Below are 13,482 nucleotides of genomic sequence, written 5' to 3'. Positions count from 1 at the left end.
CAACATTTATTCTGCAACTGCCTTTATTTTGAAATATGTCAACTTAGCTGAAATGAGGAGTACTGTAAGTAGGATGTAGATAGTTGAGAAGTACCTCAAATGTAAGTTTATTTTTCTCTTTGTCTCCAAAAGGAAAGGGCTGATTCACAACTTCTTTCAAGTACTCTTCTACAAATTCCATAGTTAGTGCAAACTTGGTCTTCATTTCATTCCTCGAAGAATCAGTGAAGGAATCATACCTACAGTGCAAGGCACAGAAAAAAGGAAAACTAAACATCTATAAAAACAGAGTGAAAAATAAAACCCATGGAAGTCTCCAAGAGTAACATTAATTAACAGTTCTGTGCTCTGCAACAGAAACATCTTTTGTCGACATTAGACATCTACAACCATTTTGTCCCGAGAACAACCCTAACAAAGTGCTTTTGTACTTTAGTCTGAAGCACTTTCAACTTACTCATGGATTGTGATCTTAGTAGGAATTTCAGTCCACAATCTGGCATATTTGACAGGCACCACAGATTCCTGAGGATCTCTGTCCACATGCATGTGTAGCATCAGCCGACAGAAGGAAGCCCGGAGGTCGTAGGGGAGGCTTTCATCAGACATGCACCGTAGGATCAAGTCTACTGAGAGCTGGGCAGAAATCTGGTTAATGGCAAGATATTGGCGGTCCAGGCACATCCTTGCAAAGAGGTTCAGTTGGTACCTTAAGAAAAAAAAAAAGGTAGTAACATGGTATTCAAAGAAAGCAGTTGGAAATGAAACACTGCCCCTCAAAATCTCGTTTTACAAACCTAATATCAGCCTTGCTAGTATAAAGCCTCAAAAATTACAAGAGTGACTTTGCTAAACAAGGGATTGACTTGCCATTAAAAATGCTAATGTCAGGATCCAGCTCCCATGAAGACTGGGCTCCCTCTGGAAGTCAAAGGAAACAGTTCAATGGAAGGCTGAAGCACTTGGACTATGTGTTTTCAATCAGTATAAGACATTGTTCCATTATCACCTTTCCCCCTAATCCTCAAGACCCTCAGGACACTCCTCCCTCAGACCATGCCTTGCTTCCAGGGCAGCACAACCTAAAATTAGAGCCCAGTAAAGAAAAGGTGAGAGGCAAAATGACAGAGACACAGAGAGCTGTGATGAGCAAAAGAAACTCTAAATTTGCTTGGAAGAGACAGCAGAAACTGTGATGCCTCCTGCAAGAAAAACTTGAAACTAACTTTTAATCCCAGTTTCTGTATGACCTGGTTTCCTTTTTTTGATATTGGCAAATGAACTGATTAAGAACAGCACTGGAGGCTTCAGAGAGTTTACATTTTGCCTGAATAAACAGTTTTACCTGTAGTAGGTTAGAACTTCTAAATCAGCTTTCGTGCCCTCCTTTGCCTCCTGAGCCAGATGTCTGATGGCTTTGCCATGAGGCTCCTTGTTACTGTCAATCCAGTAAAGCCACACTTCCTCTTCATCCACGTCATCTGAGATGACTGGGCATTCCAAGGGATTGTCCATTTGTGTTGAAACCAGCCTGCAAACACAAACCATTCACAATGGAGCCAACAGCAAACTGCTACAGATATAACAACAGAGCAGGCAACAGCAGTGCTGTGTTCCAATTACAGATGCTCACTTGGTCTGAATGAGAATGTCAGCATTCCCTGGGCTCAGCATAAACTTGCAGATGAGTTCCTGAGTTACTGGTATTGCTGTGGTGTTGGATACACACAGGTCCGACAGATAATCCAAGAATCTGCAGGTAAAAAAACACAGATGCAACAGAAAATGAGATTTAAAATACTACGCAGAAACACTGCAGTAGAAATCCCTAGCAGCCAGTACTGGAGTATGGATGCTCAAGGGAGCACAAATCACAATATTTATTGATGTACAACTTTTGCCAATTCATACTTTGCAACTCACAACAGAAAAAGATGAGTAATAGCTTTGAGAGCCACCCTGAGTGGTGCTGAACAACCAGTCAGGGAGAGAAAATAAAAATATCCCAAGTGTGACATTTCTCAGCAAATCAAAGGTCAAAGGGTTGTGCCAGAACTTAAGAGCAGTCTGAGGCTGTCTCAAGTTTGGCTGGCAGGGGAAGTCCACTGAAGGTCACTATGCTTGTCAGGAACCGAAAGCAAGAGCACACACCCTCACCCATCACCCCAGCAGGTGACACACATATCCCTAACCCAAGTAGCAAGAAGATGTTCCTTGTGCTGGAGACAGTCATGTGCCCTCTGGGGAGCTCCACTGCACTGGAGGAGACCACACCTCCACCTTCCAAAGCTGCCTTTTAAAATCTCTGAAGTTACACAGCCAACAATTAGTGAAGTATGAACCAAAGAAGGGTAGGGGTTGGAAGAAACCTTAAAGATTATCTAATTCCAGCTCCCCTTCCATGGGCAGGGGTGCCACCCACTGGACCAGGTTGCTCAAGGGTCCATCCAACTTGGCCTTGAACACTTCCAGGGAACTCTAGGCAACCAGAGAAGAGTGAAGACCTGGCAGGAGCTGAACATAGGACCTCTGTATTCAAAGAGGCCATTCCATGTAAAGCACAAACAATGAAGTTTTGCAAGGAATTCAGTCTCCTATGAATTTTTCCTCTCAATCTTAGGTCTTCTGATGTTTAACAAGGTTCAGGCTGAGGCTTTCCTCACAGTTGGGGCATTTATGAGGTATCTGGTTTTGTCTCTTTTCCATGGATTCCTCTGTGTGCATTAACAGTACTGCAGTCTTTGCCTCACTGAGATAACAAAAGGGCTTGTTCTCTCTATGTAGATTCTTCTTTCCATGACACTCCTAGGAACTAAGTATCCCTGAGCCCACCACTCCTCTAGCAAACGTAGCCAAAACTGGGCAAGAGGCTTAAGAGCTGGTGGGGGAGCAGATATGAGCAGGCACACACACACACACACACACACACGTACATATCATACATTCCGCTTCCTTAGAAATCCAGGTACAAAAATTTTGACCATCTACTATCAGCCATAAAAAGAGATTTTCCAGTTTAAAAAAAAAAAAAATCCACTTCTTTCATATTCTGACCTAAAGCTAATAAATAAAAATAAATTCAAATGAATGAAGTTCAAGGCCAGAATTTTTCATTTGGAACAAAATTTGGTCTAGGACACGTTTACTGGGATCTTCATTGCTCTAGGTCTGACCTGGAATCAGAACCTGCAGAAAAACTGGTATTAATAAAAGCTTAGAAAAACTGCCATCTGTGTAATTTACATCAAGATTATTGGCAGGGGAAACAACACAAGTGGCACTTTCACAGAGGAGAAATTAAACTTTCTGTTTGTATCTCTTTGTCCCAATCTGAAGTAAGACGAAATTTTCAAAACCATCTTGTGAAGTATAAACCGTCTTTTCAGTAAGTTCTGAAATGCAGACACGGTCAAACCCCAAGACTGACAGGTAGTACTGATATTTTCTATGTGGGTTTTTCTGTTTGCCACATCAAAACTGGGAGAAAGAGACATCAGAGCAATGAACAGCAGGGAGATTCACAGCTACTGCAAACACAAAAACCTATAAATAGACAAAAAGTAAGTTGTGTGGACCACATCAAACCTTGGCTCTCGATTTCTCCTGAGTAAATTCACAAATGTCTCTATTTCTTTAGCTGTGATGTGTTTCTCTAGCAGTTTTCTGTTGTTGTGCAACAAAGCTGTGATGGTGTCTTCTGCCAGAATATCATAACCAATCTGGGACTGCATGACACAGAAGTTCTTAGCAATATATTCCTGAAAAAAAGGAAAATTCCCATGCTGAACCGCTGAGCAGTAATGTTTTTATTTTAGAACCAGAGGCATTCAGCTCAATTAATCAAAATAACCCTCAAAACCTTCCTCTCTGAGCTGGCCTGAACAAAAGAACATCTGAACACCTAAAATATGTACCGCAAGGAACAGATTCCATATTAGGGATGACCAACTCTTCTTATTCTTTCATATACCAGAGGAATGAATCCACGAAAATATACACAAAATTCAAGAAATGGCAGCTAATTTTTTTTTATAAGGAAAAAAAAAAGAAGGTTTTTATATCATTTAAGAAGCTTTTTTCCTGAGTTTTCCCTCCTTCCAAGACAAAAATATTTCTGTAAAGCATTAGAAAGAAAACAAAGAAGCCACACACAGCAGTTTGAGCTTTTATCTCTAGTCCTTTTTTCATGTTCTGAAATCCTTTTTGCTCACAGGAAGTCTCCAGCAGTGGGAAATCAGGCTCCCTGACAGAGCAAATTCTGCTCTGATTCACTGCCATCCCTCTACAAACATAGAAACAGATAGTTTTGCAAACTTCCCACTTTATAGTCTAGACTCCAAGAGAATATTTTTAATAGCAGGAAGCTCATGAAAGAAGCAGTGCACCCCAGTCTCAGTTTGAGCCTGTAAAAGTACAAGGTGAACTTGTGATATTCATTGCTGACCTTTCAATTCATACAGTACTAACCCACAAAAAACCAGGCCTTTCACCACAGAATCCCACTTTTAAGTGCAGAGAGCAATGTCAAATCCAGGATATATAATTACAGGAATCAGAAGGAAAATTACCCTCAACACCACTGACCTGGTTCTTCCTATAGTCCTGTTGGGAATGTCTGAGAACTCTGTAACATAATCTCAACACATATTTGTAGGGAGCATATCTCTGGTCACCCAGGTCTTCAAGTCTCAGCATCGATCCTTCACCTTTGTCCTTAAAAGGAGCTTTGAGGATGCCAAATATCTGCTCAAAATCAGAATTGATGACAATGAAAACCAAACCCGGATTTTTGCTAAACTTAAATTAACAGCCTTGACTAAATGCAAGTGGGGCCACAGTCTGAGACATTACAGCTTTATGCATTTGTGTTCAGCTTTAGATTTCCCACCAACCTGACTGATATTGCTTTCTCTATTTCTGCTATTCCCAATTTTGACCACTGTTTCTTAAGTGCCTTAACTTGGGATACACTAAAGGAAAAGGAAGACTATGCTGACTGCTGTCCAATTTCATCTTTTTCCCCCCTTTTTTTTAATTATTTCAGCAGGCTACTTAAAGAGACCATTAATTTTTATTTACTTGCAAGTTTGCCCTCATACAAACAAAGCCAGAGGTCTAGAAGGGCATTGGAATTTTTCCAATATGGGGAACACTTGCAGGATTGGGACAGTGCTGCACGCTTATTTCAAATTTTGTGAACACTGCTCTCAAATGTAGCCTTAAAAGTCATGAGAATCACATGAAACTAAGCCATCAGACACATACTTCACTCTGGTTCAGGAACCAAGAGATGAGCCTTGACCCAGTAGTGTCATATTTACCCAGTCCAACCACACACAAACCCACCATGGCATAAGCCACATTACCCAAAAATAACATTTTCTCACCTCACTGTCTCCTACAATCTGGTTGCAAACACAATTAAGTTATTAACACAGTAGGATGTACCTGAGCCAATATGTTTTGTTCCCTCATTAGTTTCTGTCGTTCCCGGTTTGGTTTGGTAACGATCACATCCAAAACTTCCTGCCCATTATTAGGCACATCAGCAACAAAGAAAATGAGATCTTCCAGTAACTTGGTTACAAACCTAAAATGAATAGACAAATCATTATTATATATAGTCATTCAACACTTGCCAGGATTCATTAAGAACAAAAATCATGTTTATAACAAGCTTTACCTGGCAAAATGGAACTTCTATCACTGCAAAGTTAAGCTTGGCACATACTTAAGGATTCCAAGCCTTGGTTCAGCAGAAGCTTAAATCAATCACAGGGCTGTTTACCAAGGCATTAAACAACAACCAGAGGGAAAGCAGGAGAAAAATACAGGCTGCTGGATTGATACACAGTATTCAGAGATGCAAAATCTATACCAGCTGGCCTCAAGGCCCAGGAGCAGTAAAAAGAAACTTAAACAGCCTAGCAAGAATTTTTATGTTTTATCATGGGTCCATGAAACAAGATGATGGACTCAGCAGAGGAATAAAAACATTCTGCCACCAGATAATTTCCCTACTGACCCAAGAAACTGTTTCATATATACACTTTTTCATATATATATATATATTCATATATAACTGTTTTCATACATATACTGAGCCAAGAAAGTCTCAGCCCACTGATAGAGAACAGCAAGGTATGTGTGTCCTCCAAGAAAAAAAGAGCAGAAAAGGCAGATGTAGGATGAAGCAACCAGAAATAAACTGTTGGGACTTCTCTTTATCTAAGAAGGGAAGTGATAAGACAGTAAAAAGATGTTTGGGTTCTTTTTTTTTTTTACTCAGCTTTTTGAGGCTGAGTACCAGCACCCAGGCCATTACAGATCTGCCTGTTATGATATTAAACCACCTGGTCTAATTGCTACTGGAAACTGACTGCAAAAATCCAGTTTTATCACCAAAAATTAACATCTTCAGGAAAAAAAAAAAAGGACCTGTATATGATGCATTACAGGTTACAAATTAACACTGCTAGAGAAGTGTCTTATATTCAGTTTAACCACAGGCAGGTGAAGACAAATAGTGAACTTCATCACTGGCAGTGGGATATATTTGGCTACAACAAAATCCCTTAATTCAGGGGCAGGTGGGAAGAACAAACATGCTAATAGTGCTACAGCCCAAGTGGGAATGAATACAAGGGGTAAACACCAAAATTATGTAAGGTAGGAAAAGAGAATAGGGGAAAATAGAAACAAGAAAGCAAAGGGATTACTGGGCCAGCTTCTCAGTCACACTAAAACCTCCTTCTGAGGCTCTTGCAGCACGAATATGAGGTGAACATGAACTTCACACAGATCAAGAGCCCTGCTGTGCTGCCTTCTTGTGCATGAGAATGAGATGCAGTGAGCCCTCCTATTGCAGCTCAGAAGTGGTTCATCAAAGGAAATTAAGACAAACACATTTACCCATTTATTTATGTGGTCAGTGAATTGGGGAAGTGCTGTTTATCTCCATTTTACAGAAGAGATGCACAAATCAGCCTAGATGCTGTGGCAGAGGTGGGATCTAACCTGCAGCTCACTCTCCCAACTGCCTCTGCATCCATGAGGATATTACCAAATTTCATTATATTGTGAGGTCATGATGTCATAAGTAACCAAACACTAACTTAGGAGGGAAAAAAAAATAGAACTCACTAACCTTCTTTCATTCTGGGTTATTGTTCCATTCTCCAGCTTTTTAACTGTTGATGCTAAAACCTTGTTTGCATCATTAGCAAAGTCCAAGTCTCTGACCTCAGACAGAGGAACTGACACAATGGCAAAAGCTTCCTTGTCCTCTTTGGTTTGGCACGTCCCAATCTGCAACAGTTTTTGGTTTAAAGTGGGCAAGGAGTGTTCTTACCTTTATCCTGATTATTATGCATATTTTATATGTTTGAAGGGAGATCACTGGTAGACAAATTGAGGAATGAGTTTGGGATTTTAATCCCAAGATATAGGTGTTTACCTTTAACATCACAGGCCTCTCCTCATCAGTGTCTATTGGAATGCTGGTACTGGTGACCCAAGTGTTAGTGCATAAATGCCTCAGTCGGACATAGGAGTTCCTAAAGGAGGACAAAGCAAACAACAGGCAGAGCTGCAACAAGAACAGCATCTTGGAATTATGCAGAGTGCTGGTTTTAAGTAGGAGTAAAATATTCTTCAAAGAAAAGAAAAATTAAAAGGGAGACATTATAAAATCCCATTCCAATAGAAACATATTTCATGAATAAACCCAATTCTTTCATTGTTTTCTTTTCTGCAGAATAACGGCCCCCTTTAAGTTGTCACAGCACAAAAGTCAGAAAGTAAAGCTGACCGTGGTTTCACAGCTTCACCATAACGATCTGCAAACCCTCATTCCAGGGTTTCCATTTACAGTACCAGTTCTCAACTGAAAATCAAGTGAACAAAGAGCAGACATGAGATTCTTCAAAATTCTTTCCTATGATAATCTGTGGTATTATCAAAAAGCAAGGCTGAGAAAGCAATTGCAATTTTAACTCTGAATTTTACTTTTGAAATATATTCACTGTGGTCTTCGTTCACGCTCTCCCTTTCACGCCGATGGGCTTTGAGTATTCAAGTAAGCAAATTATCTGGCAAAACTTAGCATAGCAAACACTCTTCAAAGCCTCATACAGCAGTATTTGTGGGTACCCAGCTTTAAAATCATAACAACTAGCCCCAAGTGTCTGCAAGTCCATTCAGTCACAGCCAACACCCTGTGACTTATCTAGCCAATCTCAGCTATGCAACACAGCTGAAAATTTCAAATATTGACAATTAAAACCCAGAAGCCACTTGCTGAATTCATCTGAATAACAAATGTCTTCGGTGGCATCGTGATCTGTCAGGGAAGCAGAAGCCCAGTTCATAACACGCATTATTTTGTTGGGAACAATCCAGTTAGATCTATTAGGAACACAGTTTTTTCAAGCAGTGAACAGACCTCAGTTCTGTCCTCACATATATCTGTGCGATATTTAGCCCATTATTTTTCTCTTCACAGGCTCTTTAAGTGTCACTTGTTTTATCCCTATAATTATTTTACCCAGTCACAGCAGCAGCATCATGTTTTATACATCCCTTGTTTACCCATGAACACCCCTCAATTTTCAATGAGAGGATAATACTTGCTCATGTTTGATTTTTTTTTCTGCTTTACTCACCAGCATAATGCCAGGGAGAAACCCTGTCAATGCAGCACTATTTTCTGCCCTTTTTTCATTCCCCTTTTTTTTATTTTACCTTGGAACCAGGCAATCAGCTCTCTGAAGAGTGGTGGCATCCAGTTCAAAGAGAGATGCGATGTCATTTCCATGTGGCACAGAGACCAAAGTATACATAATCTTCTCCCCTGCCTGGCGCTTCTTCTTTGAAGCAGGAAGGTCGCCTTCTCTCTGCTGAATAGGCACAAGGGTTATTTGCTTGCATTATAAATCCTCCAATTACCTTGCAGACAATCTGAATTGTAATTTTTTTTTCCTCTTTTTACCTTCTAGCAAGAATTTACCACGACTGGCTTTGCAGCGACACAAAGGATGCACTTTGCCCCAGGCACGTGAGGTCTCAGGCAGTCATTAGAACAACAGCAGGCCGTGAGCTACAGAGAGGCTGCAGCACTGGATGTGCTATTACTTGGCACCTACAACTTCAAAAAACCTGCAGTAGTTGCAGCCCCCTCACTCCCATAAGATGAAACTCACAGCGCTAGTTTGGAAAGTTCAGAGAAGAGAATTAATGAAAGTCAGATTTTTGGGGTTCTTTTTAAAGCAGGGAAGGGATTTAAAAATTAAGCAATTTGCATAAATCCATTGTTGTTTCAGTTAAGTTTTTTACCTCTCATTTGGTCAGAATCACAGCAGCACACTTTCACAGAATCACAGAACTACTTAATGTGGAAAAGACCTCCAAGGTCATCAAATCCAACCTTTGATAGATCACCACTTTGTCAACTAAATTATAGCACTGAGTGCCACATGCAGTCATTTTCCGAACATCTCCAGGGATGATGATTCCACCACCCCCTGGGCAGCCTCTTCCAATGCCTGACAACACTTTCCATGAAGAAATTCCTCCTGATGCCCAGCCTGAACCTCCCCTGGCACAGCTTGAGGTCATTTGCTCTCATCCTGTCCAACACTTTCCAAACAGCAAGAGCCAGGATATCTGTTCCACTAAGATCTACCTGTCCTGGGAAGGGGGGGACACAAAGCACCAACACAGGTCTGATTTTATCCACTGCAAGGGGAGAAGTTTGTTCCCTTTGAGGAGCTTTCAAGTGACAGAGTTGCTCAAACGAGGCATGTGAATCTATGGTGTGATCTTCCTACCACCGTCTGCTGAAAGTCTGAGGGGACTTTGCGACCCAGCCATCCTCATCTTTAGTTATCTACATGCCTTTGTCTTCACAGACCCCAAATTCCACCTTCCCTAGACACACATCTTGGCTTGAAGGAGTAATTCAGAGTGTGAGTCCATACCCACCCAGCAACCAATAGAATTCCTGGTGTAAGTAAAAGCTGCCCCTCTGGGGTGTTGAGTTACACATATTACAAAAGACTAATAACCAATTAAGAGACTGGCAGCCCAGGGCACTTCATGTACACAAAATATATCATAGAGGTAGAAGAAAAGAGGAATGAAGAAAGCCAAAAGGGGGCGAGGGGGGGGAATCAAACCCTGGAAACCTGAAATACTATTATAATGATTTATAATGCAGCACTAGAGAAGAGCTGTACAGAGCAGTGTAAAAGGCCAGGCTGCACTCAGTTTGCATTAGTACCTTGATTAAAACCAAACTGTAAGGGATAATCAAGGGCAAAGCTTTGATTATCCATGTTGACAATTGAGATTAAGCAACAAAAATCAAGGATGAGTGAAACTATGTAAGAAAGAGCCAGTTATCTCATTTCAAGGCACTTTTTGAATCCTTCCAAAACACCCATTTGTTTCATTATTAAGCCTAAAAAATGCCAGCTTTCCGTCCCATTACTTCTATCAAGGACAGAGACAGTAGGAAAAAACTGAAAAGGCACATAAACTATAAAAGAATCCTTCTAAGAGCTTAATACGTGTGAAAGTCTAACGTTAAATGAAAATTACTTTCTACATTTCCAAACAAAACAGAAAACTTCAAAACCAGTTTAAACTTCAAGAGGTCTGTAAAGGGATGAGTAGCACAGGATAGTTTAGAACAGCATCCAGACTTTTTGATATTTCCCATAACTTACATTCTGTTTTCCCAGAAACTACCCATTCCACTATAATTTCCAAACTGAAATGACTGGTATACAAAAAGGCAGTACACTTCATAATTGTATGGGGTGTTTTTTTTGGGTTTGGGGATTTTTTAGGGTTTTGGGGGGTTTTTTGTTGGCAGATGGGGTTAAACCACGACATTGACAGGAGTGAAGTTCACCCTGCAGTTTGGGGCTGACTAACCACCCACTAGTCTCCCCAACAACTGTATAGATCCAGTTGAGCAATGGAATTGGCTCATCAGGCCTAAACCCCACCAACCAGGCTTAACAGCTATCAAATCAAACCTGGCATAGGAGCAAGATCTGGTTTTTGGTCTAAAAAGAAAGTCCACTTCAACAGCGGGCAAGACAGTGTCTGCAAACTGCTGGCTGCAATGCCAAGCCTAGCTGAGCAAAACCAGCCCTGCACAAGAGCTGTGCTCCAGACTGAACTCCACCACAAACCTCAGAACTCACCCTATTACATTATTTTAGGATCTGAACCTCACAACTGAACCTGGATTAGGGGCATTAAGCATTAATCATGGAAAAAACTCCATGTGTCCCTCAACTTGGCAGCTCTGAAAACAAGTTGCATCCATGGAGCACATGAGAGACAGCAATACTGTCATTACATATGAACATGCAGGGATTTGTGTTCATGTCTCAATTTATGTCTCAGTCCACGTGCACATGCCTGTGTGTGGGAGAGGGAGAATGCACAGGCACTTGCATACAGAAAGCTTCTCATGATAAATTAAATTTAGTAAGCAGTCATCAGAATCTGCACTTAAACCTAGCCATTATTGAATCAGCAGATGAGTCTGTGCGAGGATGTAAGAAGAAGTGAAAGTATTAGGTTATTTGAAATTAATTAGACAAGATGATGAGCTCAGGAGAAGCACTGCATTCCTCACCAGATGAAAACAACGTGACATTTGCTCAGGTAAAAAACTGGCATATGAGCAGATGCAGCCAGAAAAACTGGATTCAGTTGAAAGAAAGGAAGAAAACAATTGCAAAGGAAATCAAATGTAGAGAGAAGAAAATTTAACTTAAAGCAGTACAAAGAGGAAGCCAGTGGAACAGTTTCAGAGATGTTGGAGATGTGGTCAGTGACAGCTGAGGAAAGCACTTCCAAGACTTTATAGGAAAACAAAGAGCCAGGTGAATTACATGCTAGGAGTATGGAGAGGAGGTGTAAGAACTGTGGGTAAAACAGTAAGAAATGAGTGGGCCGAAGTAATAAGAAATAGTAAATTCACTGAGGGAAAATAAGTAAAGTTTTGATTGTCCCAAACTAATCACAAACTAGTGATGGGCTGTCCCAAGTCAAATTAGATCCATATCCAAGGTGAAGAAGGTGGAATCACCTCACTCTCGTTGTGCACTGGTTAAATCACTCACAAGGATGAAGGAAAAACATGTAAGTAGATTTGTCTTTCTTGAGACTTGCAGCCCAGCAGACAAACCTTTTTCACAGCTCTTAACAGAATTTGCTAGTAATTGTGACCTACCCTAAACCTTCATTATTCATCTCAGTGGGGCATCATACCTAAAATTTAGGAGATTTACATGGGGTTTTCCTTACAGAGGGGCCTTCATTTCAACTGCAAAAAGCAATACAAAACCATGACAGACCTGAAATACCTTTTCTTTTAGAAACCCAATCTACAATTCCAATAGGTGAAGACTCCTCTGGTGGCATAGAGACAGACAAGGTTAATGCCCTGCTCCTGAATGAATACATTAAGCTGCACTACAGATTTCAGCAGAAATTAAATTTAATAGCAGCCAGAGTTCTGAAAATGCCTGTTAAACCCAGTACAATGTGGCATCTCAATATGTTAACCCAGTTTAGGAGGCTCTCAGAAAACAGGCATTTTCCCAGAGCAGTAACGTGAGCAGAACTGCCCAGGTTAGATTATTTAAAAAATTCTATATGGAAAGATAATGGAGTAAATGAATGGCCAGCCCTGCTCCTGCACGTTCCAGAGCCCTGGCAGACGGTACAACACAGCAGTAGCCTCCTGGAACACCTTCACTGTTGACTCATTTGTGAGTCATCGCATTTTTAGCAGAGACATCACGTTGCAATCCTGTTGTTAGGAGCCAGAGACATTCTGTAAGAAACAATGTATGCATTTCCAGAGCTGATTCAGACCTGTGTGCAACAGCAGAATAATAATAATGTGCCAGCATCTGTGTCTCCCCTTCTCCCCAGCCTCTCCTGTGGTCTGACTGCTGGTTTTATATAAGCAGAGAGATGCTGACATTTTAAAGCTGACGATTATTCTTTTCTTTTCAATGTTCTTTAGGTTGTTATTGCCAGGTTAATCCTTTAAAAAACCCCAATAAATCCCCCAACTCTATTCTTGTTTAAACTGCATCACCCACGTCCCATATTATAAAATTATAATTTAAAAAACTTAGTTCTGGAAGGTAAAATAAAATTTAAAAAAAACAATTTCCATAGCTTATAAAAAAAAAAAAAATCTCTTAGGTTGGCAGCAAGGAAAAAAAGTTAGAATTGCAGAATGTCTGGAATTCATAAAGATAGATAAACAGAAGTCAAAGGAGATACATTAAACTGCACCTGGAAGTCCATGGTAGAACTGCCCAACTTCTTTACAAGAAAAGGAAACACATACCAGTCTCAATTCTAAGAAAAATCTCAACAATAAAAGGCAATTTGGAACTGGTTAGAATTAGCACTCTCCGGAAAATGAGGACAAATGGAGTTAAG

At 40.5% G+C, this 13,482-nt stretch overlaps 1 protein-coding gene across 3 annotated transcripts in view; it reads right to left on the bottom strand.

Annotated features, from left to right (window-relative positions):
* The window catches only part of ITPR2 (inositol 1,4,5-trisphosphate receptor type 2), a 267,849-nt gene that overhangs the window by 167,302 nt on the left and 87,065 nt on the right, over window positions 1-13,482 (bottom strand). For all 3 annotated transcript variants that reach the window (XM_039379969.1, XM_027711719.2, XM_027711720.2), the window contains 10 exons: window positions 8,743-8,897; window positions 7,457-7,556; window positions 7,148-7,308; window positions 5,449-5,590; window positions 4,585-4,743; window positions 3,586-3,758; window positions 1,634-1,753; window positions 1,346-1,531; window positions 458-709; window positions 95-239 (listed from right to left, as the gene is read on the bottom strand). In XM_039379969.1, the coding sequence (XP_039235903.1) occupies window positions 95-239; window positions 458-709; window positions 1,346-1,531; window positions 1,634-1,753; window positions 3,586-3,758; window positions 4,585-4,743; window positions 5,449-5,590; window positions 7,148-7,308; window positions 7,457-7,556; window positions 8,743-8,897 (1,593 nt within the window). The remainder of the gene's footprint in view (window positions 1-94; window positions 240-457; window positions 710-1,345; window positions 1,532-1,633; window positions 1,754-3,585; window positions 3,759-4,584; window positions 4,744-5,448; window positions 5,591-7,147; window positions 7,309-7,456; window positions 7,557-8,742; window positions 8,898-13,482) is intronic.

Source organism: Pipra filicauda, unplaced genomic scaffold (assembly GCF_003945595.2).
Source record: "Pipra filicauda isolate LSUMZ 115617 unplaced genomic scaffold, ASM394559v2 scaffold181_size1560634_pilon, whole genome shotgun sequence".
Taxonomy (NCBI): domain Eukaryota; kingdom Metazoa; phylum Chordata; class Aves; order Passeriformes; family Pipridae; genus Pipra; species Pipra filicauda.
The sequence above is the reverse complement of the archived record's forward strand: the minus strand, read 5'-3'. Positions and strand labels throughout refer to the sequence as shown.